The sequence below is a fragment of the Littorina saxatilis genome, linkage group LG3 (genome assembly GCF_037325665.1).
Source record: "Littorina saxatilis isolate snail1 linkage group LG3, US_GU_Lsax_2.0, whole genome shotgun sequence".
Classification (NCBI taxonomy): domain Eukaryota; kingdom Metazoa; phylum Mollusca; class Gastropoda; order Littorinimorpha; family Littorinidae; genus Littorina; species Littorina saxatilis.
Window position 1 is genome coordinate 5355671 of NC_090247.1, and position 25480 is coordinate 5381150.

The 25480-nt window shown below is 41.9% G+C and overlaps 1 protein-coding gene and 14 non-coding genes across 17 annotated transcripts in view; 1 reads left to right on the top strand and 14 right to left on the bottom strand.

Annotated features, from left to right (window-relative positions):
- LOC138961438 (serine-rich adhesin for platelets-like) overlaps positions 1-25480 on the top strand; it is a 101840-nt gene that overhangs the window by 4524 nt on the left and 71836 nt on the right. For all 3 annotated transcript variants that reach the window (XM_070333085.1, XM_070333087.1, XM_070333086.1), the window contains exon 2: positions 932-1087. In XM_070333085.1, coding sequence (XP_070189186.1) covers positions 970-1087 — 118 coding nt within the window. In that variant the 5' untranslated portion in view covers positions 932-969. The remainder of the gene's footprint in view (positions 1-931; positions 1088-25480) is intronic.
- Trnag-gcc (transfer RNA glycine (anticodon GCC)) lies at positions 1613-1683 on the bottom strand. The gene has a single exon. It is a non-coding gene; the product is annotated as a tRNA-Gly (tRNA).
- Trnag-gcc (transfer RNA glycine (anticodon GCC)) lies at positions 3060-3130 on the bottom strand. The gene has a single exon. It is a non-coding gene; the product is annotated as a tRNA-Gly (tRNA).
- On the bottom strand, positions 5203-5273 carry Trnag-gcc (transfer RNA glycine (anticodon GCC)). The gene has a single exon. It is a non-coding gene; the product is annotated as a tRNA-Gly (tRNA).
- Trnag-gcc (transfer RNA glycine (anticodon GCC)) lies at positions 8030-8100 on the bottom strand. Its single transcript has one exon. It is a non-coding gene; the product is annotated as a tRNA-Gly (tRNA).
- Trnag-gcc (transfer RNA glycine (anticodon GCC)) lies at positions 9164-9234 on the bottom strand. The gene has a single exon. It is a non-coding gene; the product is annotated as a tRNA-Gly (tRNA).
- Positions 12647-12717, bottom strand: Trnag-gcc (transfer RNA glycine (anticodon GCC)). The gene has a single exon. It is a non-coding gene; the product is annotated as a tRNA-Gly (tRNA).
- On the bottom strand, positions 14362-14432 carry Trnag-gcc (transfer RNA glycine (anticodon GCC)). Its single transcript has one exon. It is a non-coding gene; the product is annotated as a tRNA-Gly (tRNA).
- On the bottom strand, positions 16252-16322 carry Trnag-gcc (transfer RNA glycine (anticodon GCC)). The gene has a single exon. It is a non-coding gene; the product is annotated as a tRNA-Gly (tRNA).
- Positions 18765-18835, bottom strand: Trnag-gcc (transfer RNA glycine (anticodon GCC)). Its single transcript has one exon. It is a non-coding gene; the product is annotated as a tRNA-Gly (tRNA).
- Trnag-gcc (transfer RNA glycine (anticodon GCC)) lies at positions 19798-19868 on the bottom strand. The gene has a single exon. It is a non-coding gene; the product is annotated as a tRNA-Gly (tRNA).
- Trnag-gcc (transfer RNA glycine (anticodon GCC)) lies at positions 21615-21685 on the bottom strand. Its single transcript has one exon. It is a non-coding gene; the product is annotated as a tRNA-Gly (tRNA).
- On the bottom strand, positions 22217-22287 carry Trnag-gcc (transfer RNA glycine (anticodon GCC)). Its single transcript has one exon. It is a non-coding gene; the product is annotated as a tRNA-Gly (tRNA).
- Trnag-gcc (transfer RNA glycine (anticodon GCC)) lies at positions 24440-24510 on the bottom strand. Its single transcript has one exon. It is a non-coding gene; the product is annotated as a tRNA-Gly (tRNA).
- Trnag-gcc (transfer RNA glycine (anticodon GCC)) lies at positions 24871-24941 on the bottom strand. Its single transcript has one exon. It is a non-coding gene; the product is annotated as a tRNA-Gly (tRNA).

The following is a 25480-nucleotide window of genomic DNA, read 5'->3' on the forward strand; positions in this document are numbered from 1 at the left end:
TATGGCGCGTCTGCCGCGACGGTGCCTGGGGCGGGGACGTAGCTCAGTTGGTAGCGCGCTGGCTTTGTAGCCAGTTGGTCGCTATCAGTGTGGGTTCGATCCCCACGTTCGGCGAGAGATTTATTTCTCAGAGTCAACTTTGTGCAGACTCTCTTCGGTGTCCGAACACCCCCGTGTGCACACATACGCACGAAAAAGATCCCACGTTCACAGCGAAAGTCTCAGGGCTTGGAAAACACGAAGGCACGCATGCATCATCTCTCGTCTCCGATTATCATGTTCGTATTTCGATACTTTGACGAGACAAACCCAATGCTGGTGTGTCGAAGAAGACAGCCACAACGGGCTTGTTCGAATCAAAGTATCACACCATATCTTCAACGTATTACCAATACCTGTCCCAATATAGACCAGTTGGTCTAAGAGGACGTTAAACCTTAATAGTCAGTCAGACGGTGCCTGAGCTAAACATTAGCGGGCACTAGTACTGCTCACAGCCCGACACACGGCACTGTAAACATTCCCCGTCCCTTCGCCTCTCAAGCCAACATCCGCCCTACCCTTGGTCTCATGCCTGCATGCAAAAACCGGACCAGATCTGTGATAGTGTGAAGAACTGGTTTCATGGTAAAGACTGCACCTTTAAAGGGGAAGGTTCAACTGTAGAAGTTAGGCCCAAAAAAAATAGGTCTGTTTACGGTAACATAGGCCAAAAAAATAGGGTCGGTAGGTCGGGAAATTTTTTTCTCTCCAAAAAACCATATTTTTACGTTATTTTGCAAATAAAACAAATTTTTTTATTTTTTTTTTCCCAAATGCCAAAAAAAAGTCTAGGGTCGCGCGAAAAAAATAGGGTCGGTCGGGTTACCGTAAACAGACCTTTTTTTTTTTTTGGCCTTATGCATTTCAGTATGTGGTGTCGGGTTCACAGGTGCGTGCGTGCGTGACAGCGACGACTGACCGGCCACAATGGCAGACAGAGGGGAGGAATCGCCGCCAGGTGAGAAGAACTTGATGACAACGCCCGATGACAGTTCTGTGGATCCTGAACCTCCGCCCGTGTCCTCTGGAACACTGTACAAGACAGGTGAGTTTTGTTTCCCTCATTGGTGAAGTCTGGATATGTGTGTGTAAGTGTACTGGAGGGTGGAGGGGGCGGGGGGCGAGTGGAGGTGTGTGTGTGCGTGTGTGTGTAAACATCCACCTTCCAAGAGAGAGAGAGAGAGAGAGAGAGAGAGAGAGAGAGAGAGAGAGAGAGAGAGAGAGAGAGAGAGAGAGAGAGAGAGAGAGAGAGAGAGAGAGAGAGAGAGAGAGAGAGAGAGAGAGAGAGAGAGAGAGAGAGAGATTATACCAATGCGTATGATTTTGTTGTGAAATTATGGGGATATTATGATGAATGATATTTTGGGAGGAGAGGAGCGCAACCAAAGTGGAAGTGGAGCGAGTGTAGGTGCATGGGCAATTCTTTCTTTATTTGGTGTTTAACGTCGTTTTCAAGGTTATATCGCGACGGGCATGGGCAATTCTGTGCTCATCATCTCTCGATTACCAAATAGCTTTTCTAGAGCAGGTTTGTCGTAACACTATTACAAATTAAAAGAACAAAAAATAATGCATCGACCGGGAATCGAACCCGGGTCACCCGCGTGGCAGGCGAGTATTCTACCACTAGACCACCGATGCCTTGAAATCATTCAGTTTACAACGCAAACTTAAAGGCCTCGCGAAAACTTTTGCAATAAAATCCCCGTCACCCCATCCCTCTATTCCGATCGAGGCTCTTCATCCCCAAGGCGAAGGAGAGAGGTTCTATTTTCCAAAACACTGAGTTGTTTCCCTTGCTTGCTCCCCATATCCGTTGATGACACCCATGCAGCGCAGCTTTGCAACTGTGTGGTTAGAAACGTGTTTTTGTGATTTTTTTGTTAAAATCTATCTATTTCTTATTTATTTTTATTCTTTTTTTTTTTGACAGTGACATTTGCAATTTAGAATCTCTTCTCTCTCTCAGTCGCGCGGTAGCGCGCTGGATTTGTATCCAGTTGGCCGCTGTCAGCGTGAGTTCGTCCCCACGTTCAGCGAGAGATCTATTTCTCAGAGTCAACTTTGTGTGCAGACTCTCCTCGGTGTCCGAACACCCCCCGTGTGTACAAGCAAGCACAAGACCAAGTGCGCACGAAAAAGATCATGTAATCCATGTCAGAGTTCGGTGGGTTATAGAAACACGAAAATACCCAGCATGCTTCCTCCGAAAACGGCGTATGGCTGCCTAAATGGCGGGGTAAAAAACGGCCCTACACGTAAAATTCCACTCGTGCAAAAAACACGAGTGTACGTGGGAGTTTCAGCCCACGAACGAAGAAGAAGGAGAAGAATCTCTTCTTGTTTTTCTTCTTGTTCTTCTTGTTCTTGTTCTTCTTGTTCTTCTTGTTCTTGTTCTTGTTCTTCTTGTTTTTCTTGTTCTTCTTCTTCTTCTTCTTCTTCTGCGTTCATCGGCTGCAACTCCCACGTGCACTCGCGTTTTTGCATTGCCGTGTTGTTTTGTCTTCCGCCATTTAGGCAGCCATCCCCGTCTTCGTGTTAGCTTCAATCGTTAGAACAGCTTTGACTTAGCCCTCCTCAAGTTTGCGCATAAACAATGGACGACCCGAGACTGAGATAGAGTATTCCGTAAATAAAATAAATAAATAAATAAACGATTGTATGAGCAGTTCATTGGTCCGTGTGTGTAGCACTTTACTGGGAAAAAAACAGTAACATAACAACAACTTTGTTGTAGAACGAATCGGATGGCGTAGACTGATTATGTTCCTTTTTGACAAGGCTAGTCCAAATCTACACGTGTCTCCGTGAAAGTAATTGTTATTTTATTAACTTTCGCATCGTGACATTATATTGGACCGAAAGCACTGACAAGCGACCAACAACAACAAACACACAGATAATTAAATAAATAAACAAGCAAACAAACAAAATAAGAAACAAAATGCACAAGATTTATAGAGATGTAAAGTCCTTGCATGATTGATGTATCCCATGAAAATAATTACCAAAAATTGTGCATCGACCGGGAATCGAACCCGGGTCACCCGCGTGGCAGGCGAGTATTCTACCACTAGACCACCGATGCGCTGAGAACTCCTTTACTTTCAAGCAAAATGAACGAGCACAGTTGATGACATCTACCTCTTCCTACTTCCCACTACCCCCTCCCCCCCCCTCCCAATCCTTTCACCACCACCTTTATAGGTCACTCCCTCTGACTGTGGCAGGCACCTTCCCTCAATTAGTGGGACCTGTCACGGCAGTTCTGACAGACGGCACAACAAGTGTTTTATTCATCTATTTTCTGTAATATATAGGTCATAAGTGTTTTTGACAGGCACTATACGTTTGGTTACGTTAAAAGTGTTTATGCTGGGATTTAAAAAAACCACGAAAGAATATGTGCATGTGTAAGTAACTAAATACTGAGCTAAGTATAGTTATTTATTTAAATCAGCAAAAGGAATCAAAAGTGGATGATCTTTTTCTTTTTTAGTGTTAACCGATTTGGGGGTACATATTTTCTTTATTTAAATTTTGCTTTAGTTTTGCATAGAGATACGATAAATTTCTCCACCATCTTCTGAAATTGTTGACGGTGAAGCTTCCGCCCCACCAAGGTTACAGCAGTGGGCAATGTATCTTGCGGATCACGTTTACTTTTGGTGACCGGCATTTGAAAGGCCATAATGGTCACAAACCAAAACAACAAAACGAAACAAGAACGAAAAGACACTTTCAACAATTGAGAAGAAATCGCAAATCAAAGCGCAGATGATTATTTTCGGTCACTTGCCAGATTTTAAAGGCATATACGAGATACCTAAACATTTAAAATAGGCAAAGAAAAAGCACTCTTTGTGAAGTTTGAGTTGGGTTACTTTCACTGAGGTACTTCCCTGGATTGCGTACGTGATGCTTGTTACTTGGTGGCAGCGTGATAGAGGGCACTAGTCGCATTGCCGCCAGGCGGCGTTTCTGGATTACTTTTTGTTTCCAACTTAAGAGAGAAGCAGCGCCATGAAGCGCATTCAATCACTTTGATTTTATTTATTACACTTCAGCAACGAAACCCCTTCACCCCCACACATGCTCACTCCATCCCTCGTAGTTAACTAGTTATGCACTTCTTCCCGAAGGTTGGCTTCCTTTTCCCAAAACTCACTTCTTTCTCTTGTTTGTTTCCACAGTCATAGCCAGTGCAGCTTTGTACATGGTCACGTGACATACTTTCTGTATTCACTTATTTTGTATTTTATTTCTGTATTTCTTTAATTGTTTATTTACATATCTATTTCTTTCTTTATTCTTCACTCATTTATTCATTTATTCATTTTACTCTTGTCTTCTTCATGTTTGGCAGAGTGAAAGTTTCAGTAAAATGATTTTGCTTTTTTGTCGCCAGTCCAAAGCCACACTAGTTGCCGTAAAAGTGCACAGTACCAGCATCGTTATTTTATGCACTTATGTATTATGCCGCCAGTCTCAGTCGATCTTAAATAAATGAATGCACGCAGCATGCCTTCATTCTTCCATATAAAGACATCATTCTGAAAATAGAAATAACAAGAAGAAAGAAAAGACTGAAAGAGCTTGTGCAACATTTTTAAATTATTTTTTGTATCTCTCACAAAAGACAGTTTAGCATTAGCCGAGGCCACGTACTAACTAGGCCTCTGTTGCTTATATACATATGCAGCCTACTATTGTAATCGAACACGGCAAATAGACCACTGACACCTTAATTCAAATTACCTATCAGTATAAGTTATCCAGAGTCAATACTCCAGGTGTGCGCCTGACATGTTTGTTGTAATGCATTTGTATTTGTCATGGTGTATCATCCTATTTATGGGCTATGGCCTTGAATAAAACATTCGTGAGTGAATCTTGAGTCCTGAATCAAACAGGTTTCGTGACTGGTCAAGTTACCCAAACTAATAAGAACAATTACTGGTCATCTTGAACACAACCCATTGAACACTTGCTGGTGACGCGTATCCATGGATACACGACTAGCTAAACATGATCTTATAGCTGTTAATAGTCAGACGGTGGCATGGTCTATGATTAAAACAAATAGTTAGAACCCCGAGAGAATAGGATGCAGAGATGGTGCATGATGTGTTACAACCAAAAAATCGCTTACAAAAACTTTGCATCGACCGGGAATCGAACCCGGGTCACCCGCGTGGCAGGCGAGTATTCTACCACTAGACCACCGATGCGCTGAGAACTCCTTTACTTTCAAGCAAAATGAACGAGCACAGTTGATGACATCTACCTCTTCCTACTTCCCACTACCCCCTCCCCCCCTCCCCCTCCCAATCCTTTCACCACCACCGCCCTCCTTTTATAGGTCACTCCCTCTTACTGTGGCAGCCACTTTCCCTCAATTAGTGGGACCTGTCACGTCAGTTCTAACAGATGGCACAACAAGTGTTTTATTCATCTATTTTCTGTCATTTATAGGTAATAAGTGTTCTTGACAGGCACTATACGTTTGGTAACGTTAAAAGTGTCTATGCTAGGATTTTTTTTTTAAAACACGAAAGAATATGTGCATATGTAAGTAACTGAATACTTAGCTTAGTACATGTAGTTATTCATTGAAATGAAAATTCATTCAACAAAAGGAATCAAAAGGGGATGATCTTTTTTCTTTTTTTTAGTGTTAACCGTTTGGGGGTACATATTTTCTTTATTTCATTTTGCTTTAGTTTTGCGTAGAGATACGATAAATCTCTCCACCATCTTTTGAAAATGTTGACGATGGAATTTCCGTCCCACCAAGGTTACAGTAGCGGGCGATGTACCTTGCGGTGACCATCTTTCTTTCTTTATTTGGTGTTTAACGTCGTTTTCAACCACGAAGGTTATATCGCGACGAGGGAAAGGGGGGAGATGGGACAGGGGAAAGGGGGGAGATGGGATAGAGCCACTTGTTAAGTGTTTCTTGTTCACAAAAGCACTAATCAAAAAATTGCTCCAGGGTCTTGCAACGTAGTACAATATATGACCTTACTGGGAGAATGCAAGTTTCCAGTACAAAGGACTAAACATTTCTTACATACTGCTTGACTAAAATCTTTACAAACATTGACTATATTCTATACAAGAACCACTTAACAAGGGTAATAAGTGAAGAATTTTATGGGTGAGAAAAGGAAAGTAAAAGGACTTTGGGGAGGCAGAAATAGAGAAGAAACAAGAAAAAGATCCTAATTAGGTTCACGGCATCGAGAGTGATGCGACCTTCTCTCAGAAATTAGTAGAGAAGGCTCCCCCATCCACCACCCGGGGGACGCGCCTCTACGCCAATTAGGGGGCGCGAGGTTGCGGTGACCAGCATTTGAAAGTACATAAAGGTTACAAACTAAAACAACAAAACGAAATAAGAATAAATAGACACTAACAACAATTGAGAACAAATCGCAAACCAAAAACCCAGATATTTTCGGTCACTTGCCAGATTTTAAAGGGATACGAGATACCAACACATTTAGAATAGGCAAAGAAAAAGCACTCTTTGTGAAGTTTGAGTTGGGTTACTTCCACTGAGGTTCTTCCCTGAATTGCGTACGTAATGCTTGTTACTAGGTGCCCGCGTGATAGAGGGCACTAGTCCTCTAGCCACCAGACGACGTTTCTGGATTTCTGTTTGTTTCCAAGAGAGAAGCAGCGCCATGAAGCGCATTCAATCACTTTGATTTTATTTATTACCTTACTTGTGGTGCGTTTTCGACCAAATCGTGCCGTACGTGTGCGTCTCGATTAATGGCACAGTACGCCTCCCGTAAACCATCACAGATACTGTCAGGCTTTTACACACAGTACAAACACCCTTCCATTTGAACGCTCACAGAACGGGAACATCCTAGGTGCCCTACGTAAAGAGCGAGCGATTTTCAAAGAATTAATTTTGCGGATTGTCTGATAACAAAATCGGACCGTGGTGCGTTTTGGCGCTAGACCTAACTTTTAAAATCTAAATAATAAATTGACAGCTTGTTACACAAACATTCTTAAATCATAAAAGAATTCTTTTTTCATCAAGACAAGATCAGTACAATTCGAAGTTTTGAAAGTTTGAAAAAAGAAAATCCCGGAAGCAGGGTCACGCAAGGTCGTGGTTCTCGTAGCAGACGACGGTTTATGCCTATCGCCAGTTCCTCTGAACAGTCAAAAGCCATCGCTAGAGTTCTTGTGAATCCCAGCCGTTTGTTTCGTTTAGATTCAGAGGTACATAATAACGTGCTATTGCAGATAAGCTTACAGCGAGTCGCATTCAAATTACAAACTGACGACTAAATTGTGAAAAAAAGGAAACTTGATCACACGGGTTAACGATGGCTCAGGGGTAAGATAAACCACGCAAAAATAAATTCTTTGAAAATTGCTCGCTCTTTACGGAGGGCACCTAGGATGTTCTCAAGCGGTGAGTGTTTAAATGAAAGGGTGTTTGTAGTGTGTGTAAAAGCCTGACAGTATCTGTGATGGTTTACGGGAGGCTTACTGTGCCTTTAAGGCACCGCGGATTCCCCAGTTTCGTCAAATGCGCCAGAAACTCCCACCGAACGGTCAGAACAGTATCCCTTTAATGTAAAAAATAAAATAAAATGAGCATCGACTGGGTAACGACTTCCACCCGCGTGGTAGGCGAGTATTCTTCAACTAGACCAGTGATGCCTACTAAATCAGCTAACAACATTGTCCAGTTTTAATGCTCCATGTTTCATGACTGGTTAGGTTACCCAGATTACAAGAACAATTGCTTGCCATCAATTCTTGTTGAAACCACCACTGAACATTTACTAGTGACGCGTATCCAATCCTTGCTAAACAGATGTAGCACTGAAACAGTGGCAAGGTCTATGAATACAATTTTTTTTTTAAAGGTAGAGCCCCGAGAGAATCGGATGCATGGACAGTGCATGATGTAACATAAATACAGGTTTCTAAACAACAACACTTACAAAAACTTTGCATCGACCGGGAATCGAACCCGGGTCACCCGCGTGGCAGGCGAGTATTCTACCACTAGACCACCGATGCGCTGTGAAAAGGAAGACTAAATTGAAAAGTGAACCCCTCGGAGCCTTGTCAAAACTTTTGCAATAAAATCCTCCTCACTTCATCCATCGTTTGCCCTTCTTCCCGGCGGCCAGTTTCCTTCACCAAATACTGAGTTGTTTCCCTTGCTTGATGTCTCAGCTAGATCGGTGTGACTCAGTCTCCCGTTTGCTGACAGCAGAGACACAGACATAAATAAGTTATGTATGTCTATGCTGACAGCTAGTACGTCTTTGTTCTCAACTATTCAGTTGAAGATTTATTAATATTTGTTTATATACTTCATTTATTCATTTGTTGTTGTTGTTGTTGTTGTTGTTGTTGTTGTTGTTGTTGTTGTTGTTGTTGATGATGTTGTTTACTGGCAATTGTAAAGCATGTAATTGAGAACTGTCTGAATTTTGTCCTCCTTTAACATACCCCACGGTAAAAACCGGTCACTTTAAGACCTGTCAAACCAGTCAAACTAAAGTGTAATAACGTAGCAGTATCAATAGATTCTGTTTTAATACGAGAAACTGTCACATGCACACGAAAAATAGCATCCGGTTAGGCCGACCTGTTGACAATTTCCAATGGCCTGGCTATACTTTCTGCGCTTAGTTTGATTGTTTTTAATATATTAATTTCGTGGTGTCAATTTGCAAATTCAGTGAAATAAAAATGCCCACTCTGCACATAACATAGCCTGGTTATTGATTGTTGATGTGTTTTCAAGTGGAAACCCTTCTTGTCCTCTGCAAATTGATGAACAGATCTGTGGTGGTATACACGATCGTCAGCAAAAGAAACACGGCATTGCGAACGTTTCGAAAGGTCTCCACACCTGTCCAGGGACATTAACTACTGCCAGGTCTAGCTTGCGGTCCACGGTCCTGTTTGTCATCAGCCAGGCATTATGTACCCGAGAAAAAAACCTCAACGAGAAACTTATCTTACAGAAAATGTGAAATGTGCAACAAGTATCAAATGTTTATCGTATATATCATCAAAGCTTTTGAAAAAAAAGAAGACGAAATAAAATCAAGACTTTACAAAAGTAATATGCATCGACCGGGAATCGAACCCGGGTCACCCGCGTGGCAGGCGAGTATTCTACCACTAGACCACCGATGCGCTGTATGATAGTATACTTTTCAGTAAAATGTCGGCGACCAGTTATATGACGGCTACCTCTTCCTCCTTTCAGTCCACTAACTTGACCCTCCCCCTCCATCCTCTCACCACCACCACTCTCCCTGTATGGCACTCCCTCTTGCTGTGGCCGTCACCTTCCCTGACCTAGTGGGCCCTGTCACGTCAGTTCTGACAGATGGCACAACAAGAGTTTTATTCACACCTGTCGTTTTGTCATCTTCTGTTATATTTGTGTACGTACTAAAGTGTTCTAATGATGAGTTAAAAAAGAAAATGTGCATGTGTATTTGACTTAAACATTGCTTATTCGTACACTTGTACAATGAAATTAAGTGTTTCACAGTAGGAATCAAAACTGGGTACGGTGATGTTTGTCTTTCAAGTTAACCGTTTTTGAAACATATTTTATATCTTTCATTTTGCTTTAGTTTTGCGTAGAGATTCGATACATAGTAATTATGCATCTATCCACCATCTTCTGTACATTTTGACTGTGAAGTTTCCGTCACAGGTTCCTGGCTATATATCTTGCGGATAAAGTTTTCTCTTGGTGACCAGCATTTGAAAGGCCAGACATGTTGCAAAATAAAACAACAACACAAAAACAAGTCGCGTAAGGCGAAAATACAACATTTAGTCAAGCTCAGTCGAACTCACAGAATGAAACTGAACGCACTGCATTTTTTTCTACCGCTTGTTCTGAGCGTGTTTTAATCCAAACATATCATATTTATATGTTTTTGGAATCAGGAACCAACAAGGAATAAGATGAAATTGTTTTTAAATCGATTTCGGAAAATTTATTTTAATCATAATTTTTATATTTTTAATTTTCAGAGCTTGTGTTTAATCCAAATATAACATATGTATATGGTTTTGGAATCAGAAAATGATGACAATGAAGATGAAATTAATTTTGGATCGTTTTATAAAAGAATAATTTTAATTACAATTTTCAGATTTGTAATGACCAAAGTAATCAATTATTTTTTAAGCCTTCAAGCTGAAATGCAATACCTAAGTCCGGCCTTCGTTGAAGATTGCTTGGCCAAAATTGTAATCAATTTGATTGAAAAAATGAGGGCGTGACAGTGCTGCCTCAACTTTAAAAAAAAACCGGATATGACGTCATCACAGACATTTATCGAAACAAGAAGGGCAAAGCCCATACGCTTCACATGCTTGACCTTGACCTTTACATGACCTTGACCTTCAGGGTCAAGGTCAAATAACTATACCTAGCAATGACATCATACACTAAGAACTGCTTTACACATTTTTCCTACCAAAATAATGTGACCTTGACCCAAGGTCAAGGTCATCCAAGGTCATGCAACACAAAGCTGTTAATTCAAGACATAGGAAGTACAATGGTGCTTATTGGCCCTTTCTACCATGAGATATGGTCACTTTTAGTGGTTCACTACCTTATTTTGGTCACATTTCATAAGGGTCAAAGTGACCTTGACCTTGATCATATGTGACCAAATGTGTCTCATGATGAAAGCATAACATGTGCCCCACATAATTTTTCAGTTTGAAACAGTTATCTTCCATAGTTCAGGGTCAAGGTCACTTCAAAATATGTATACAATCCAACTTTGAAGAGCTCCTGTGACCTTGACCTTGAAGCAAGGTAAACCAAACTGGTATCAAAAGATGGGGCTTACTTTGCCCTATGTATCATATATAGGTGAGGTATTCAATCTCAAAAACTTCAGAGAAAATGTGAAAAATGTGAAAAATACCTGTTTTTTAGACAACATTTATGGCCCCTGCGACCTTGACCTTGAAGCAAGGTCAAGATGCTATGTATGTTTTTTGGGGCCTTGTCATCATACACCATCTTGCCAAATTTGGTACTGATAGACTGAATAGTGTCCAAGAAATATCCAACGTTAAAGTTTTCCGGCCGGCCGGACGGACGGACGGACGGACGGACGGACGACTCGGGTGAGTACATAGACTCACTTTTGCTTCGCATGTGAGTCAAAAATGGAGAAAAAAAATTCTGTGGATATTATACTCACGAACTCTCATGTAAAGTTTCATAAAGATCGGTCCACACACACACACACACACACACACACACACACACACACACACACACACACCACGACCCTTGTTTCGATTCCCCCTCTATGTTAAAACATTTAGTCAAAACTTGACTAAATGTAAAAAGACAATACCAACAATTGAGAAGAAACCGCGATCCGCTGAGAGGCCAGATATTTTTCGGTTACTTGCCAGATTCTAAAGGGATACGTGATACCTGAGAAAAAAATTGAATAGGCAAAGAAAGAGCACTCTTTGTGAGGTTTGAGTTACGTTACTTCCACAGACGTACTTCCCTGGATTGTGTACGTGATGCCAGGCGGCGTTTCTGGATTACGTTTTGTTTTCAATACCAGAGATAAGCAGCACCCTGAAGCGCATTCACACACTTTGATTTAAGTAATTAGCATATTTGTGGTGCGTTTTCGAGAAAATCGTGCCGCGTGTGTCTAAATTAAGCTACAGTGGATTCCCAAGTATCGTCAAATTCGCCAGAAACTCCCTCCGAACGGCCAGATCTTCTCCTTCTTCTGCGTCTATGGGCTGAAACTCCCGCGTTCACTCTTGTTTTATTACGAGTGGTTATTTTTACGTGCATGACCATTTTTACCCCGTCCTGAAGGCAGGCATACGCCGTTTTCGGAGGATGCATCCTGGATCTTTTCGTGTTTTTTTATAATCCACCGAACTCTGAAATGGATTACAGGATATTTTCCGTGCGCACTTGGTCTTGTGCTTGCGTGTACACACGAAGGGGGATAAGGCTCTAACAGGTGTGCACATAAGTTGACTTGGTATAGATCAGAATAATCTCCACCCTTAACCCACCAGGCACGGCCGTGATTCGAACCCGCGACCTTCCGCATAGGAGGCCAATGTCTTCTCCACTGTAGGCCACTACGCGGAACGCTCTTTAATGTTGAATAAACAAAACAAATATGCATTGACCGGAAATCGACCCGTGTCATCCGCGTGGCAGGCGAGTATTGTACAACTAGACCACCGATGCCCACTAAATCAGCTAAAAACATTGTCCAGATTTAATGCTCAAGGTTTCATGACTGGTCAGGTTATTCAGATTTATAAGAACAATTGCTTGCCATCAATTCTCGTTGAATACCACCCACTGAACTCTTGCTTGTGACGCGTATCCTTGGACACACGTCTTGCTAAACAGATGTAGCACTGAAAAAAGTGACAGGGTCTATGAATTAAAAAATTTTTAAAAAAAAGGTAGAGCCCAGAGAGAATAGGATGCAGGGACGGTGCATGATGTAACAAAACGACACGTTTCAAAACAACAACACGAACAACACAAAAACACTTACAAAAACTTTGCATCGACCGGGAATCGAACCCGGGTCACCCGCGTGGCAGGCGAGTATTCTACCACTAGACCACCGATGCGGTGAATATATGGAAACTAAATTGCAGAATGAACCCCTCGGAGCCTTGTCGAAACCTTGGCAATAAAATCCTCCTCACTCCATCCATCGTTTGCCCTTCTTCCCGGCGGCCAGTTTCCTTCACCAAATACTGAGTTGTTTCCCTTGCTTGATGTCTCAGCTAGATCGGTGTGACTCAGTCTCCCGTTTGCTGACAGCAGAGACACAGACATAAATAAGTTATGTATGTCTATGCTGACAGCTAGTACGTCTTTGTTCTCAACTATTCAGTTGAAGATTTATTAATATTTGTTTATATACTTCATTTATTCATTTGTTGTTGTTTATTGCTTGTTGTTTGTTGTTGTTTACTGGCAATTGTAAAGCATGTAATTGAGAACTGTCTGAATTTTGTCCTCCTTTAACATACCCCACGGTAAAAACCGGTCACTTTAAGACCTGTCAAACCAGTCAAACTAAAGTGTAATAACGTAGCAGTATCAATAGATTCTGTTTTAATACGAGAAACTGTCACATGCACACGAAAAATACAGGGTGACACGAAAAAAACAGATCCCACCAAAAGTTTAATATTTTCTGAAATAATCAGCCGATTCTTTTATTTTTTCAGGTGAGCCAAGCTGAAATGATGTTCTAACAGCCCACCAAGTTTGAGCTTCAAGATGTCATGGACAACGGAGCATAAGACATTTATAGTCGAGGCCTATTTTCGGTCGAATTCTATCCACGCTGCTCAACTGGAATTCAAAAGACAGTTTGGACGTAGAGACTTTCCTGTTAAATCAGTTATCTATGGATGGAGGGATAAGTTCAGAGACCATGGGACTGTCAATAACCTCAATAGTAAAAACCCTAACAGGGGATCCCACTCTGGTCGACCTAAATCAGCAAGGACACCGAGGAATATTGATTCAGTCAGAGAGTCTGTTGTGCGCAGCCCGAGCAAATCTGTTCGCCGGCGAAAATAGGCCTCGACTATAAATGTCTTATGCTCCGTTGTCCATGACATCTTGAAGCTCAAACTTGGTGGGCTGTTAGAACATCATTTCAGCTTGGCTCACCTGAAAAAATAAAAGAATCGGCTGATTATTTCAGAAAATATTAAACTTTTGGTGGGATCTGTTTTTTTCGTGTCACCCTGTAGCATCCGGTTAGGCCGACCTGTTGACAATTTCCAATGGCCTGGCTATACTTTCTGCGCTTAGTTTGATTGTTTTTAATATATTAATTTCGTGGTGTCAATTTGCAAATTCAGTGAAATAAAAATGCCCACTCTGCACATAACATAGCCTGGTTATTGATTGTTGATGTGTTTTCAAGTGGAAACCCTTCTTGTCCTCTGCAAATTGATGAACAGATCTGTGGTGGTATACACGATCGTCAGCAAAAGAAACACGGCATTGCGAACGTTTCGAAAGGTCTCCACACCTGTCCAGGGACATTAACTACTGCCAGGTCTAGCTTGCGGTCCACGGTCCTGTTTGTCATCAGCCAGGCATTATGTACCCGAGAAAAAAACCTCAACGAGAAACTTATCTTACAGAAAATGTGAAATGTGCAACAAGTATCAAATGTTTATCGTATATATCATCAAAGCTTTTGAAAAAAAAGAAGACGAAATAAAACCACTTTTACAAAAGTAAGGTGCATCGACCGGGAATCGAACCCGGGTCACCCGCGTGGCAGGCGAGTATTCTACCACTAGACCACCGATGCGCTGTATGATAGTATACTTTTCAGTAAAATGTCGGCGACCAGTTATATGACGGCTACCTCTTCCTGTGAAATGTGCAACAAGTATCAAATGTTTATCGTATATATCATCAAAGCTTTTGAAAAAAAAGAGAAATAAAACCACTTTTACAAAAGTATGGTGCATCGACCGGGAATCGAACCCGGGTCACCCGCGTGGCAGGCGAGTATTCTACCACTAGACCAGTAAAATGACGGCGACCAGTTATATGACGGCTACCTCTTCCTCCTTCCCACCAATCAAAACTGGGTGATGTTTGTCTTTCAAGTTAACCGTTTTTGAAACATATTTTATATCTTTCATTTTGCTTTAGTTTTGCGTAGAGATTCGATACATAGTAATTATGCATCTATCCACCATCTTCTGTACATTTTGACTGTGAAGTTTCCGTCACAGGTTCCTGGCTATATATCTTGCGGATAAAGTTTTCTCTTGGTGACCAGCATTTGAAAGGCCAGACATGTTGCAAAATAAAACAACAACACAAAAACAAAGACAATAACAATTGAGAAGAAACCACGATCCGTTGAGAGGCCAGATATTTTTCGGTTACTTGCCAGATTCTACGTGATACCTGTGGAAAAAAACATAGAATAGGTAAAGAAAGAGTACTCTTTGTCAGGTTTTAGTTACGCTACTTCCACAGACGTACTTGCCTGGATTGTGTACGAGATGCATTTCCCTAGGCGGCCGCGTCATAGAGGGCGCTAGTCGTCTTGTCGCCAGGCGCAGTTTTTGGATTACGTTTTGTTTTCAATACCAGAGAGAAGCTGCGCCGTGAAGCGCTTTCAGTCACTTTGATTTAATTCTTTACCATACTTGTGGTGCGTTTTGGAACAAATCGTGCCGTGTGCATCTATATTTATGTACAGTGGATTCCCAAGTTTCGTCAAATTCGCCAGACACTCCCTCCGAACGGTCAGATCTTCTCCTTCTTCTGTGTCTATGGGCTGAAACTCCCGCGTACACTCTTGTTTTATCACGAGTGGTTTATTTTACGTGTATGACCATTTTTACCCCGTCCTGAAGGCAGGCATACGCCGTTTTCGGAGGATGCATCCTGGGTCTTTTCGTGTTTTTTTATAATCCACCGAACTCTGAAATGGATTACAGGATATTTTCCGTGCGCACTTGGTCTTGTGCTTGCGTGTACACACGAAGAGGAATAAGGCTCTAACAGGTGTGCACATAAGTTGACCTGGTTTTGATCGGAATAATCTCCCCCCTTAACCCACCAGGCACGGCCGGGATTCAGTCGAACCTGCGACATTCCGCAGAGGAGGCCGATGTATTCTCCACAGAAGCCTATCATAGTATTTCATCCACTTGTGTTCTCTACTTTAGGCCACTACGCGGAACGCTTTTTAATGTTAAAAAAAATAAACAAACAAATATGCATTGACCTGAAATCGAACCCGGGTCACCGACGTGGCAGGCGAGTATTCTACAACTAAACCACCGATGCCTACTAAATCTGCTAATAACATTGTCCAGATTGAATGCTCAAGGTTTAATGACGGGTCAGGTTACTGAAACTAATAAGAACAATTGCTGGCCATCAATTCTCGTTGATCACAATCCATTGAACACTTGCTGGTGATGCGTATTCATGGACACACGACTGGTTAAACAGATGTAGCAGAATAAAACAGTGGCATGGTCTATGATATAAACTAACAAGTCAAAGCCCCGAGATAATAGGATGCAGGGATGATGCATGATGTACAATAATTACAGGTTTATAAACAATAAAAACAACCCAAAAAACGCTTACAAAAATGTTGCATCGACCGGGAATCGAACCCGGGTCACCCGCGTGGCAGGCGAGTATTCTACCACTAGACCACCGATGCGTTGAATCAAAAGCGACCAAGTTGCAAATTCAATCCCTCGGAGCCTTGTCAAAACCTTGGCAATAAAATCCTCCTCACTCCATCCATCTTTTACCCTTCTTCCCGGTGGCCAGCTTCCTTCACCAACTACTAAGTTGTTTCCCTTGCTCGATGTCTCAGCACTGATCTGAAAATAGATCAATGTTTCTCGGCCACTGATTTAAATAAAGACAGAGTAGTGTGTCTCAGTCTCTCGTTTGCTGACAGCAGAGACAAAGACTTAATTTATGGATATCTCTGCTGACATTTAGTGCATCTTTGTACTAAGTTGTTCACCTGAAGATCTGGTTATCAGTTTGCTTTGATTCGTCATTCGATCATTTGTATTTGGGGTTTTGTATTCGTCGTCGTTGTCGTTGTTGTCGTGGTCGTTGTCGTTGTCGTTGTTTTTGTTGTCGTTGTCGTTGTTGTCGTTGTTTTTGTTGTCGTTGTCGTTGTCGTTGTCGTTGTTGTTACCGTGGCTTTGTTGTTGTTGTTTTTGTTGTTGTTGTTGCTGTTGTTGTTGTTGTTGATGTTGTTGTTGTTGTTGTGACCGAGGCTTCGCACTGACCAATGCTGCTATTCAGCCTATTATGCGAGATACTGACACGAAGTTTGCCCGAGCAGAGCAAAACCAAACACAATAGCAAGGCATATTGCTCACACAAAACGTCCTATTTCCAGCCTTCAAAAACAAACACAATAGCAAGGCATATTGCTCACACAAAACGTCCTATTTCCAGCCTTCAAAAACAAACACAATAGCAAGGCATATTGCTCACACAAAAAGTCCTATTTCCAGCCTTCAAAAACAAACACAATAGCAAGGCATATTGCTCACACAAAAAGTCCTATTTCCAGCCTTCAAACACAAACACAATAGCAAGGCATATTGCTCACACAAAAAGTCCTATTTCCAGCCTTCAAAAACAAACACAATAGCAAGGCATATTGCTCACACAAAAAGTCCTATTTCCAGCCTTCAAAAACAAACACAATAGCAAGGCATATTGCTCACACAAAAAGTCCTATTTCCAGCCTTCAAAAACAAACACAATAGCAAGGCATATTGCTCACACAAAAAGTCCTATTTCCAGCCTTCAAAAACAAACACAATAGCAAGGCATATTGCTCACACAAAAAGTCCTATTTCCAGCCTTCAAAAACAAACACAATAGCAAGGCATATTGCTCACACAAAAAGTCCTATTTCCAGCCTTCAAAAACAAACACAATAGCAAGGCATATTGCTCACACAAAAAGTCCTATTTCCAGCCTTCAAAAACAAACACAATAGCAAGGCATATTGCTCACACAAAAAGTCCTATTTCCAGCCTTCAAAAACAAACACAATAGCAAGGCATATTGCTCACACAAAAAGTCCTATTTCCAGCCTTCAAAAACAAACACAATAGCAAGGCATATTGCTCACACAAAAAGTCCTATTTCCAGCCTTCAAAAACAAACACAATAGCAAGGCATATTGCTCACACAAAACGTCCTATTTCCAGCCTTCAAAAACAAACACAATAGCAAGGCATATTGCTCACACAAAACGTCCTATTTCCAGCCTTCAAAAACAAACACAATAGCAAGGCATATTGCTCACACAAAACGTCCTATTTCCAGCCTTCAAAAACAAACACAATAGCAAGGCATATTGCTCACACAAAAAGTCCTATTTCCAGCCTTCAAAAACAAACACAATAGCAAGGCATATTGCTCACACAAAAAGTCCTATTTCCAGCCTTCAAAAACAAACACAATAGCAAGGCATATTGCTCACACAAAAAGTCCTATTTCCAGCCTTCAAAAACAAACACAATAGCAAGGCATATTGCTCACACAAAACGTCCTATTTCCAGCCTTCAAAAACAAACACAATAGCAAGGCATATTGCTCACACAAAACGTCCTATTTCCAGCCTTCAAAAACAAACACAATAGCAAGGCATACTGCTCACACAAAACGTCCTATTTCCAGCCTTCAAAAACAACTATTTTCAATGTCAATGCCATAAGAAATAGCTTAAAACTGACTAGACTAGGGGTCTAGATGCACTACAATTACTGGACCCCTCATGCCTTCCAACTGAATTAAATATTGAGCTATCAAAATGGTCCAGCGGATTCAATGCTTCAGGTGAAGAATCAAATAGGTTTCATGACTGGTCAGGTTACCCAAACTAATAAGAAACATTGTTGACTATCAATTCTTGTTGAACACGACCTGCTCAACACTAGCTGTTGCCGCGTATCCATGGATACACGACTTGTTAATAAGATGTTGCAGTCAGACAGTGGCATATGTTATATGATTAAAACAAAGTAAGTGTCACCAGAGAATAGGATGCAGGGATGGTGCATTGTGTAACATAATTATAGGTTTCAAAACAAAAACACCAACAACACTGTACAAAAAACTTTGCATCGACCGGGAATCGAACCCGGGTCACCCGCGTGGCAGGCGAGTATTCTACCACTAGACCACCGATGCGTTGAATTATTGAGACTAAATTGCAAACTAAACTCCTCGGAGCCTTGTCAAAACCTTGGCAATAAAATCCTCCTCACTCCATTCATTTTTTGCCCTTCTTTCCGACGGCAAGCTTCCTTCCTCAAATACCGAGTTGTTTCCCTTGCATGATGACTCGGCCACTCACCTAAAAACCTCCCGTTTGCCTACAGCAAAAACACAGGTATTGAATGTCTCTGCTGACAACTAGAGCATATTTTTACCAATGGTGACCGGCATTTGAAAGGTCATAAAGGTCCCTGAGATATACAACAAAACAAAACAACAACAAAAGACTATAACAACACTGATTGAGAAGAAACCGCAAACCGAGAGGCCAGATATTTTCTGTCACTTGCCAAATTTAAAAGGGATACGAGAAACCTAAAAAAAGAAAAAAAGAAGAAGAAGAGGGAGCTGTCTTTGTGAGGTTTGAGTTTGGTTACTTCCACTGAGGCACTTTCCTGGATTGTGTACGTGACGCTTGTTACTGGGCGGCCGCGTCATAGAAAGCGCCATTTGGAGAAGCAGCGCCCTGAAGTGCTTTCACTCACTTTGATTTACGTCATTACCATACGTGTGGCTCGTATTCGATAAAATCGTGCCGTATTCGTCTAGATTGAAAAACAGACCCCATCTCCACCCCTCCCAACAATCAGATAAATAGTATCTCTTTAATGTCTCAGATAAATAGTATTTCTTTAATGTCTCAGATAAATAGTATTTCTTTAATGTCTCAGATAAATAGTATCTCTTTAATGTCTCAGATAAATAGTATCTCTTTAATGTCTCAGATAAATAGTATCTCTTTAATGTCTCAGATAAATAGTATCTCTTTAATGTCTCAGATAAATAGTATCTCTTTAATGTCTCAGATAAATAGTATCTCTTTAATGTCTCAGATAAATAGTATCTCTTTAATGTAAAAGTGTAAAAAAAAATGTTGCATCGACCGGGAATCGAACCCGGGTCACCCGCGTGGCAGGCGAGTATTCTACCACTAGACCACCGATGCGATGAATATATGGAAACTAAATTGCAAAATGAACCCCTCGGAGCCTTGTCGAAACCTTGAGAATAAAATCCTCCTCACTCCATCCATCTTTTGCCCTTCTTCCCGACGGCCAGTTTCCTTCCTCAAATACCGAGTTGTTTCCCTTGCTTGATGACTCGGCCATTGACGCTGATGGGGTCTACGTCGACCAAATGAGTGGGATTCCCTGTAGGTGGAGTTCCTGTAGGTGGATTCCCTGTATACAGGGAATACCCCAGGGTGTAGTTTCTGTAGCGTTTCGCTGATATCGCTGAAAGTCACGTTTTGAAAGTTGATGTTTTTCGATCTTTTTTGATATTTCTTAGAAATTTGAGTTTGGTTTGCAAGTTTTATTGAAAAACTCCACCCATGTATACAGGGAATCCCATTATATGACTTCCACCTACAGGGAATCCCACTCTTTTGGTCGACATAGACCCCATCAGCGCCACTGACCTTTAAACCCCCCATCGCTGACAGCAAAAACACAGGTATTGAATGTCTCTGCTGACAACTAGAGCATGTTTTTGTACTTAACAAACGATATTATTTTTCAGAGTCTGTTGAAACAAATGTGAAAAAATAGAAAAATCTACCGGAATGACCTTATGATTCAGAATTTCGATAAGGATGACTTGCCAAGAATCATATAAACGAGGGTTGGGTAATGGAACGCAACAACGGGCCGATCAATTACAATTGCAGGACCTATTTTTGAAAGTTGTATTAATCCCTGGTTTACGTTTGTTGTAATGATGTGTTTCCAGGGCCGGACCCAGGGGGGGGGGGGGGGGGGGGGGTTCCAGGGGTTCCGGAACCCCACCCCTGGAAAAAGCATGTACCTTGCTTTGAGTGGTTTTTTATTTTACTAGTTTTAGCACCAAAACAATGCTGCTCTTAACCCTCAAAACAAGGCCCAGAATGCACCAGATTGCACAGATTTTAACCGTTTTTCAAACATTTTCCGGGGGAGCATGCCCCCGGACCCCCCTAGTTCGGCTTCGCCACTTCGCTGATTTGCCCCCCCCAAAAAGGAGGAACCCCCCCCCCCCCCCCCCTTACAACTCATTTGGTCCGGCCCTGGTTTCTATTCTATTCACATTATTGTAACGTGTCTTTCCGGTATGGCTGGAAATAGTGTCATTACATGACGTTATCTTGGGGTAAAATCAGATCGGTTTCTCAACTCGCATGAACATATTTCCAGAAGCGTCCGAGCGATGTCAGCAAAAAAATGACGCAACGCAGAGAAGAGTCAACGCAATCACATATCGACCTGCAATGACCTGCAAAACATACCATTACCCCCATTTAGAAAAATGTCACCGGAAGAGGTAAATGTGATCATACTCTAAAAACAATATGTATGTTGGGTGATATATAAGCGCTGTTTCAAAGTGTTTACAGTTTGCAATGTCCAACAATAGATATAGTTATACCTTCAGAAAATTTAAAATTATTATGCTCGCATTCAGACGTCCTGTGGGCATCAGTCGGGCATGTTCCCATTTACATCAAGAAGTAAGAAAACCCAGTAACATCAACAGCGACAGCGGGGTAATTCAAACTCTTAGGGATAAGAACATAACCGAACAACTAAATAAACAAAAATACGCATACAAATCTAAAACAATCTAAAATCAAAACAACAAGTGCAACTACAAGTAAACAACTTAAAACTGAAAGCAACATTTTTGTTTAAGTTATTTCAAGGGATAGACAAAAATATGCATCGACCGGGAATCGAACCCGGGTCACCCGCGTGGCAGGCGAGTATTCTACCACTAGACCACCGATGCGCTGTATGATTTATTATTTACAAGAAATTTGAAGGCGGCCAGCTTGATGACTGCTAAATCTATCTACTTCCAAATAGCCCCCCCCCCCCCCCCTTATTCCCCCAACTTCCACCATCCTCCCTATATACATGTATGTCACTCCATCTTCCTGTGACAGCCACTTTTCCCCAGCCGTCATTTTGCCAGATTTTAAAGGGATACAAGATACCGAGAGAAAAAAAGAACAGGCAAAGAAAGAGCAGTCTTTGTGAGGTTTGAGATGGGTTACTTCCACTGAGGCACTTTCCTGGATTGTGTACGTGACGCTTGTTACTAGGCGGCCGCGTCATAGAGCGCGCCATTTGGAGAAGCAGCGCCCTGAAGTGCTTTCACTCACTTTGATTTACGTCATTACCATACGTGTGGCTCGTATTCGATAAAATCGTGCCGTATTCGTCCAGATTGAGGAACGGTGGAATCACCCCCCCCCCCCCCCCTTCCCAACGATCAAATAAATAGTATCTCTTTAATGTAAAAGTGTAATAAAAATGTTGCATCGACCGGGAATCGAACCCGGGTCACCCGCGTGGCAGGCGAGCATTCTATCACTAGACCACCGATGCGCTGATTACGGTTTTACTTTCAAGCTTAAAGGCACAGTTAGCCTCCCCTAAACCATCACAGAGCTCCCCTAGCGTCTACATACAGTACAAGCATACTTCCATTTGAACGCTCACCGAACGGGAACATCCTGGCTGCTTTCTGTCGAGCGTGAGAAATTTTCAAAGAATTTTTTTTTGTGGACTTGGTCTTCTACAGCAATGGCGCCTCGTTTTGGTGCTGGACGGCTGTTATGATACCGGAAATCACGCCCGGACAGTAAGCCTCCCGTAAACCATTACAGATACTGTCAGGCTTTTACACACAGTACAAACACCCTTCCATTTGAACGCTCACCAAACGGGAACATCCTAGGTGCCCTACGTAAAGAGCGAGCAATTTTTAAAGAATTAATTTTGCAGATTGTCTCGGCGAACACTTTTTGGACCCATCCTGAACTCAGGTCAAACATGAGTTACTTCCCTTCGGGTCTCATTCTATCGATGTAAACTGGCGATAGCCGTGGATCGATGATTATCAAAATGTTTTTGGACCGTGGTGCGTTTTTGCGCTAGACCTAACTTTTAAAATCTAAATACTAAATTGACAGCATGTTACACAAACATTCTTTAATCATAAAATAATTCTTTTTTCATCAAGACAAGATCAGTACAATTCGAAGTTGTGAAAGTTTGAAAAAAGAAAAGCCCGGAAGCATCGTCACGCAAGGGTCGTAGCAGACGACGGTTTATCAGTGCATATCGCCGTTCCTCTCAACAGTCAAAAGCCATCGCTAGAGTTCTTGTGAACCACAGCCGTTTGTTTCGTGCACAAAAACGTGCTATTGTAAATAAGCTCACATCGAGTCGCATTCAAATGACTAACTGACGACTACATTGAGAAAAAGGGAAACTGGATCACACGTGTTCACGATGGCTCAGGGGTAAGATAAACCACGCAAAAATAAATTCTTTGAAAATTGTTCGCTCTTTACGGAGGGCACCTAGGATGTTCTCAATCGGTGAGTGTTTAAATGAAAGGGTGTTTGTACTGTGTGTAAAAGCCTGACCGTATCTGTGATGGTTTACGGGAGGCTTACTCTGCCTTTAATGGACGAGCCCAGTTGATGACAGCTATCTCTTCCTACTACCCAGCCCCAAAAAGCACACACACACACGCACGCACACACACACGCACGCACGCACGCACACACACACACACACAAACACACACACACACACACACACACACACACACACACACACACACACACACACACGCACACACACACGCACACACACACGCACACACACACACGCACACAAACACACACACACACACTGACACACACACACACACACACACACACACGCACACGCACAAGAAAAGCAAAGTTTACAGAGCGATTGATTGTAGACAAAACCAAACATTCACAAGATCTTCGACCTGTCTGCCTTCAGAGTCGACAAACAAGATACACCACGTTCTTTTGTTCTCTCGGTATCTTGTATCCCTTTAAAATCTGGCGAGTGACAGAAAATATCTGGCCTCTCGGTATGTGGTTTCTTCTCAATTGTTGTTATAGTCTTTTGTTGTTGTTTTGTTATGTTGTATATCTTAGGGACCTTTATGACCTTTCAAATGCCGGTCACCAAGGGTTAACGTAATCCGCAAGCTACATTGCCCGCTACTGTAACCTCTTAAAAGAAAATCAGTAAAGTTGCTTTCGGTAGCAACATTTCAATAGACGGTTAAAGTCTTTTTATTGTGAAAAAAGAAACGGTAGTTGTCAGTTCTTGCAAGACCATTGTAATTTTGTTTTGTTTTGTTTTGCATATGTTCAAATGGACAAATTTGTGATGCTGTGCATGATTGCTTATAAGGGAAAGGGGTGTCTTCAACGTCTTCAGAGGTCAGCACGACTGTTTGGGGCATATTGGGGGATATGATAAAAAGGTTTGGCAGTCCTGATTGTCATGTGAAAAGAAAGACGTAACAAGAGGGAATCTATGAATAAATGGGAAAAACGCCATCATCCCCCCTCTTAAAAGAAAATCAGTCAAGTTGCTTTCGGTAGCAACATTTCAATAGACTGTTTAAAATATTTTTATTGTGCAAAAAAGACCGGTAGATCAGTTTTGTTGTCTGATGTCAAGAGAGGAGTAACAAAAATCTTGCATCGACCGGGAATCGAACCCGGGTCACCCGCGTGGCAGGCGAGCATTCTACCACTAGACCACCGATGCGTTGAGTGAAAGATTACACACCCTAGTCTGGATTCTGGTATTTCTGAAAACATTCAGTCAAAACTTGACGAAATAGAGACGAGAAATTATAGAAAAGAGAGGGTGTGCTGCATGGCGCGGCTTGGAACATTATACCTTATATGTGGTTGTGTGCCCGATGTAATCCGTATGCCAATATACCTTAACACAAATTTGGCACGAGTTTAAAACGGTTTGAGCTTTCACTTTTCAGCAGAATGTAACTCAGAGAAGCACCGCATTAATCCAAAACTAATTAATTAATCACCTTGCTTATTATAAGCCAACACAATCGAGCAGTGTAGCCACATAAATAACAAAACAAAACAAAAACAAAATACTTGCATCGACCGGGAATCGAACCCGGGTCACCCGCGTGGCAGGCGAGTATTCTACCACTAGACCACCGATGCGCTGAGGGCTAATTGACTTTTACTCAAAACATCGGTGCTCGGATATACGACAGACGACAGTTCCCTCCCAACCCTGCTAATCCCATCCTCACCCCCTCTGCCCTTCGTAGCATTGGTTAAATCAGGCGCCTTCATTTTACGTGAAAGTTACTCGGACTTCAACGCATCCGGCGTGAATCATTTTGTGAGATGATCGATTTACACTATATAAACCGAGAGATTATTGACGACATTTAGAAGGGTACACAAATATATTTAGCTATAAAGAGCTATAATAGTATACTTTTTTAAATCCCATTCGAAATCACGAAATACTTTTGCAAATGGAATTACAGATCAAAATATGACAGGTGTGAATACAACGTAATGTTGTGCAATCTGCTCATATGACATGTACGAGACCCAACGCGTGAGGACTGCGACAACTTGTGTCGCTTTTCATGTCAGCGTCCGACGAACAACGATCGCGTGCGCAGGAAAATCCGTAGCTCTAGCCTAGCAGAGTCACTACTTATGGTGTGCCTTCCATTGCACAGTTA